The sequence below is a fragment of the Miscanthus floridulus genome, chromosome 7 (genome assembly GCF_019320115.1).
Source record: "Miscanthus floridulus cultivar M001 chromosome 7, ASM1932011v1, whole genome shotgun sequence".
In the NCBI taxonomy this organism is placed as follows: domain Eukaryota; kingdom Viridiplantae; phylum Streptophyta; class Magnoliopsida; order Poales; family Poaceae; genus Miscanthus; species Miscanthus floridulus.
Window position 1 is genome coordinate 90,503,334 of NC_089586.1, and position 6,872 is coordinate 90,510,205.

A 6,872-nucleotide genomic window follows, 5' to 3' on the forward strand; every position below is an offset into this window, starting at 1 on the left:
CTAGTAGGATTATAGAATAATACTACTACTAAAATTATATGGGAAGAATCCTAGTTAGACTAGATCCTCTCCCTTCCTTGTGGGGTATCCCGTGGGTCCCGCACCGACAGTCCTCGAGCCTACTAGAAGATGAAGAATGAATCTTATAGGAGGGTCAAAGAAAAGAAGTCTGAAAGCTTGCCAACGTCATCTGACATGCGCATATCACGACCCCATACGTGCTGCCCAAGATCATCACCCTGATCCAAACAGCATGGAGCAGCTTCATAGCACACCGATGAGATGTAGCAAGATCCGACCACCAAGGGAGTCCACAGCTTAGCTGGCGACGCTTGCACGAAGAATCCGAGCACTGAGGAGTCCCCGGTGTTGCTGGCGATGAACGAGCACCGATGAGTCTCTGGCATAGCTGGCGATGTCCGAGCACTGAGGAGTCCCCGACGTAGCTAGCGATGTCCGAGCATCGAGGAGTCCTCGGCGTAGCTGGCGGTGTCCGAACGCCGAGGAGTCTCCAGCGTAGCTGGCGATGTCCGAGCATCGACGAGTCCCCGGCGTAGCTGGCGATGCGTGCACGTAGTGTAGCTGGCGATGAAGCCCATGCGATGAGCAGTCCAACCAACTGGTCAGCGGCGAAGTGAGCATTGAGTAGAAGTGACCGGCGAACAGTCCGATCAACTGGTCGATGACAAAGTCCATGAACCTAGTTGTTCGACCAGTTGATCGGTGGAGAAGTCCGAGCACCAGGTGGTCTGACCACCTGGACGATGATCCTACAATACAAATATGTAGAACGGGTAGTACATAACGTAAAATATATGAACTCCGGAGAAGAATCAACAATGGTGATAAAATAGCGTATGTGGCTCGATGATCAGTTGGTGTGAACACTTAGTGTTATTCTGAAGATGTATTTATATTTAATACAAACCGCTCGACCAGTTAGTGTGTAGCTGAGTCTTCAGCCCTAGCTATCCTGTTAACCATAACACGGAGCGCGGAGCCCGTGTGCGTATAGGAAGAACAAAGCGTCGCTAAGGAGCCGCTACCGACCACCCATAACGCAGAGGGCAGACGCTCGTGCACATGTAGGGAGGAGCCGGAGACAGGGCCATCTCTGGGGACATCCGAGCATCAACATAACTGTTTAGGGGTTCAGAAAATCGTTTGGAGAGCAACATAGAGAAAACAACTTGAAAAAATATTATGGCGATATACGAAGATTGGAGAATATTTAGAAAAATATTAAATCGTGACTTAGCTATAGACAAAAAGTCTGGTCAGCGTCGTATGGCGTTATCTGGTCGGCGACGCGGGCAACTCGCTTAGCGGCTCGCTTGACGGCTGGAACGAAGCTGATCTTGTGTTGGAGTAGGACGGACGTAGTCGGAGCTTGGCGGTGTCAACCCGCGTACGAAGACGTCCGTCGTGGTTGTCGAAGGATGTCGACGTGATCAGCCGAGTTGCCGCGAAGGATGTTGATCTTGAGTTACGCCATCGGGTTCGCTAGGGTATCAGCACGCATGTGCCCCACGGTGGGCGCCAACTGTCGACAAAAGATGGTCGGCAGTCCTCCGAAGGGTATCCCACGAAGGTAAATTGATCGGTGGAGGTGCGCGTGATAGGAACCGGATGGTGACACAAGGCATAGAGACAACGATTTAGACAGGTTTGGGCCGTCTAATCGACGTAATACCCTACGTCTTGTGTCTTTGGTGTATTGTATTGAATATGAGATGTATGTAGATGTCGACTAAGGGACCCCTGTCTCTCCTTATATACTCTGAAGGGGTAGGGTTACAAGAAAAATATCATATTTGGTACTATACAATATTTTGCGTTGCACGTCGACCAGTGCCGTGCACGTCTTGATTTTGTGGGCTGGACCACCTCTGATGGTGCGGCCCATGTCTTGTCTTGGGGATACCGGGGGGCATATCCCCCATAGGGAGAGAGGCCTAGGCCGGTCAATTTCAGCCAACTGGGTGGGCGCCGAAGCGTAAGCGGCTACGCGCGAGCACCACCTAGCACCAGCACCAGTGGTGCGCGCAAGCACCACAACCACCAGTGCCACCGACACCGGGATTGGCTCGGCGGCATGGCCTCCAGAGTGGGGGGAGCTCGGTCATCGAGTTGAGAGAGGGCGCCGTCGGGGTAGGGAGCGTAGCTAACCGGGATGGGGGAGAGCAGCCTACTACCCTGTAACGCTGCCGCGCCACCTCCATGGATCTCACCGGAGGCGAGTGGATCTCGCTCGTGCTCTATGGATCTCGCCGGGGTGGGATTGAGGGCTACCGGATCTGCGAGTATTGGGGGCTCCCAGTAAAGACGCGGGGCGTTGGTGTGCTGCGGCAGAGGATGAGGAGCGCGGAAGGAGCAAGAATGGGGAGGAGGAAACAAACGGATAAGTTTTTTTTAATATACATGTGGACGGAAGGAAGCGGCGAGGAAAGTTTGTAGGGTCCATGCACGATACATGGCATTTTCCATAATGTAATGTGATTAGGGCCCCATGGGACCTCCTAATCAGTACACAAAACATCGGGTACGCAACGATCTCGACAACCCATGATTGCCTGCTGATGTGTTCAGGATCAGCAGCAGCAATCTTTTGGCTGGGTGATAATGAACAGAGGGAACAGAAATGCAAAAGAAAGGTGTTTGTCGAGAATGACAATACAGTGCTCCACTGTTATCCATATTCGTTTCTAGAAGCAGAACGAGTGTCATCACAAAATTCACAGTGATGAAAAAGTTAACAGTGTGTGTGTTTTCTGTCGAAACCTGTGTCACTAATTCGTTTACCGTCGATACAAGAGTAACACGACTAATCCTGTGAGACAGTCAGATGATCGCCGCCGGCGGCGTCTCCCAGACGTCGAAAACGTTCTCCTCACTGTGCAGGGCGAAGAGGCGGTCGCCGCCGATGGAGAAGTCGCAGATGGCGCCGCCTTGGCTGCCGCGCAACGTCGACGTCAGCACGTGGTCGGGTCCGCTGAACACCGAGACGGTGTCTCCCGTCGACGCGAACAGCTGACCGCCGTACGTGGCGAGCTTCGGATAGCAAACCTCCTCGCTGATGAGCGCCTTCGTCTTCCCGCCCGTCGCCAGCTTGCTCCGCGACCGCCATCGCACGCCGCCGGCGCTGCTCCGGAGGTCGAGGAACCCGAGGTTGTCGTACTGGTTGATCACGCACACGGACCTCCCGTCCTCCATCACGACGGCATGGACGGCGTGCTTGTCCTCGAGCGACGCCGGCGTGCCGACGTCGGACCACGACCAGACGACGCTCTTGTCCCGGAAATCGAGTAGGCTGATGAAGGAGGAGTCGGTCCGCGGGAACATGGTGGCCACCATGAGCGTGCTGGTGCCGTCGAGCCACTGGAGCCTGTCCGCGTCGCCCAGCGCGCAGCCGGGCAGCTCGTAGAAGAAGTCAGCCTGCTCGCCCGTGTTCGCGTCCCAGACGCCGATGCCGTACTCGTTGAACCGGCCCTTGCAGCTCGCGAAGACGCGGCAGCCTCCTCCGTCGTCAACGGCCAGCGCGCCGGCGGTGAACGACCTGGGCTGGCGATCGTGCGCGACGCGGAAGCGGTGGCGCAGGCCGCCCGTGAGCGCGGAGAAGGCGGCCACGCCGCCGTCGTCACCGCTGCGGCCGGGCCGCTCCCGCGCGGCGACGAGGAGCGTGGCGGCGTCCAGGTACGCCGCGTCGTTGACGGGGGCGTGGCCGGGGTAGTACACGGGGCGGCGCTCGTCGAGCATCCAGTTGTACACGCGCACGGCGCCGCCGTGCGCCACGCAGCAGCCGCCGTCGGGCGCCGCGCGGACGGCCGTGCCGTCCCCCGGCGCGCGCCCGGGCACGGACGCGGACAGGCGGAGCCGGTCGCCGTCGAAGTCCCCCAGGCGCGCGGCGCGGACGCGGTCGAGGAGGCCGTAGTAGAGCGCCTCGCGGTACAGCGTCGCCTCGGGGACGCCGGGGGGCACGTGGAGCCCGCCCGTGCGGAGGAGGTCCAGCAGCACCGCGAAGCATGCCGGGTCGCGGTCGATGAAGTACTCGGCCGCCGCGCCTCCGCCTCCACCGGCCGCGTCGTCGTGGGAGGCGTTCCAGGAGGCGTCCAGCATGGCGCCCATCATGGTGTCCCGCCCCGCGCTGGCGAGCGTGGCGGCCGTCGTCTCGAACACCGGCCCGCCAACGTTGAGGCGCACGCGGCCGAACCCCGCCGCGGGGGTGCACATGGCCGATGATCGCGAGCAGGAAGCGTCACGGGTTAAAATTCGCGCCCGGCTGGGGAGGCGCCGAGGCGGTGCGTGTTTTCGCGCGGCGCACGGCCGTTATGTTGGATGTCGGGTGTATTGCGGGGATGAGACGAGCGCGGGAGGACCCGGCCACCCTGGTCTGGGAGCTGGCGTATATAACGGCGCGGCAGCAGGGCAGCCTCGTGCCGGCTGGGACCTGGGACAGAGAAAAGGAGGCGCGGGCGTGGCTGGTCGTCCAGGAGGTCCAAGCGCGCGCGACTGAACCGGCCGAATATTTTACATTTTAGCTCTTTTTTTTAAAGTTTCTCACAAACAGACCTCTGACGGAAAGAATTCAGAAAATAGACCCTTAGTTTGGCGCCATCGGTGCTGGCGCCGAGCTAACACGTCTCGGCGCCAGCGTCTCTAGCGCCGAGCTCCTGGCCACGGTAGATGACATGGCAGTGGCGCCGAGCTCGGCGCTAGAGTGACCGGCGCTGAGCTCATTGCCATTTAACCCCGGCCAACCTTCCTGCCCGAGCGTTCTTCCTCTTCTTTCTCCTCCCTCTCGGATTTTTTTTTCTCCCTATTTCACCCTACCTCACGAATCGGCATATTGGACCTTGAAAACTTTGATTTGATCCGTAGATCTTCGAGAGCAAGGTATCCTCGTTCCCCTCCTAGTTTTTTTCGCATCGATTCGGTATGTATTAGTCGGATTTTTGAACGTAATAATCGTCATCACTTAGGGTTTCATTGTATCCATCAATATATGTATTATACAACCGTAGGATGATGCTAAGGTGTGGAAAAGCTAACAAACATAGGCACATGTAGTTATGTTATGGGTTCATTGTTGTGCATCAAATGGGAAACCCTAGGTTCATGGTTAATGTTAACTGCTTTGGGTTCTTAGAACAAAATTGGTTGTATTGTAGTTATGGTTCTCATTGACATTTATTTGTGATGTTTTGATTTATGTTTGTTAAATTACATCCGTTTTGTTAGATGTAAGAAATGTTTCGGGAGGAGTTTTGGCGAAAACGGGGTCGTCCTCGAGAATTATACCCCGACGCGTCTAGCAAAGATGCCCCCGTCCCTCCCGACCACCTTGTCTCTAACTGTGACTGTGGTTTCCTGGCCTATGTTTTTCAATCAAAACATCTGGACACTACGGCGCGTTGCTTCTACACATGCAGTCGTTTTAATGTAAGAAATTATTTCCACTATCCTTTTTTTTATTTGTGTAAGTATGCTACTAATATTATGTTGGAATCTCGTTGTGTAGGACCATGAGAGGTGCTTTTTCTTTCAGTGGATCGACAGTGCAGACAAGTTTGATCCTAGGTACCTCCTTTTCGACGATTGGTTTAGAGGGAGACATCCACGTGAGCACTTCAAGCGGTGGGTTCCACCCCCCTAACCCTCCGCCAATGACGGCTAAGGAGAAGCACCTAGCCATAGTTAGACGACTCGAGGAACCTCCTCTGTGCGATTGTGGAGATCGAGCTGTGATAAACCCTAAGAATACGTTGGAGTTTGTGTGTCCAAATAAGCATGAAGTAAGTGCAAAGTGTATGTGTTGAAATGTTGAGCTATATGTGTTCATGTACTAATGTCTACTTATTTAGGTGTTTTCAATGACGAAGTGTCGTTTCAAGGAGTGGTTGTATGGTCCTAAGAATCAATGGCCGGAAGAACCACGAAAGGTTAAGAAAAAGAAGAAAGAAAGGGTAATTTACAAAGCACCTCCTGTCATGTGCGAATGTGGTGTTAAATCCAACTATGGCCTAGTCTCTTCGAAGCTTGGAATAGGCCATTATTATGGCCATATGGTTGAGTATGATGAGGTTGGTTATTTTTGTGGTAAACATGAAATCATATTTTGTTTCTTTTGCTAAGACATATATGATAGAATTTTTTGTTTGAACATAGCACTAGAAAATATAGGTGGGAATGTTATGATGGTCAAGCTAAGTTCTTGGATGAACTGATGAAGAGGCAAGTAATTGCATGGAAGAGGGAATATAGACCTGACTATATCAACCTATTCGTTAAACATCACAAAGAAAAGATGCGTGAGTTTGCTAGACAATGCGGTATTTGTAACCCGATCGATGTTGGGCTTAACAAATTGGGATTGGAGAGACGGATGACGTTAGAGGAGGAGAGGGCAAGGAATGAGGCAAGGGAGGAGACAAAAGTACAGATGTAGGTCTTGAACCAGTATGTTGTTGCATTATGTGCCAATGAGTACTTGAAAGCATTTTTTCGTTGCCTGATTTTAAATGTAATATAATCGCGTTGCTAACTGATTGCATTTCATACATAAAGGGATTGGTTGCAGCGAGGAACATGCCGCAGAGCTAGCTCGTGCAAGGTATGAGGAGAAGAAGTTAGATGAGCATAGATCGCGAGTTGGTCGCACCGTTCAATCACCGATTGTGTTGTCTGATGAGGGGGTCGAGGATGAGGACGACACTAACAGACTGAGTGAGCTCATTGCTCTAGCAGAGGCGGGCTTGCAGGCACAGGAGGCTGAGGATGATTGTGGCAGAACCACCTAATCTAATGCCTCCCAGGAGTGCTTGTCTTCCATTAGACACTAGCACCCAAGGGAGAACACTAAATTACTCGGTTCC

The 6,872-nt window shown here is 53.7% G+C and overlaps 1 protein-coding gene across 1 annotated transcript; it reads right to left on the reverse strand.

Moving 5' to 3' along the window:
* Window positions 1-2,571: 2,571 nt before the first annotated feature.
* On the reverse strand, window positions 2,572-4,389 carry LOC136463783 (BTB/POZ domain-containing protein At2g24240-like). Its single transcript, XM_066462760.1, has one exon. It carries the CDS (start codon window positions 4,228-4,230, stop codon window positions 2,842-2,844), a length of 1,389 nt encoding a protein of 462 aa, XP_066318857.1. The 5' UTR covers window positions 4,231-4,389; the 3' UTR covers window positions 2,572-2,841.
* Between the last annotated feature and the right edge of the window lie 2,483 nt (window positions 4,390-6,872).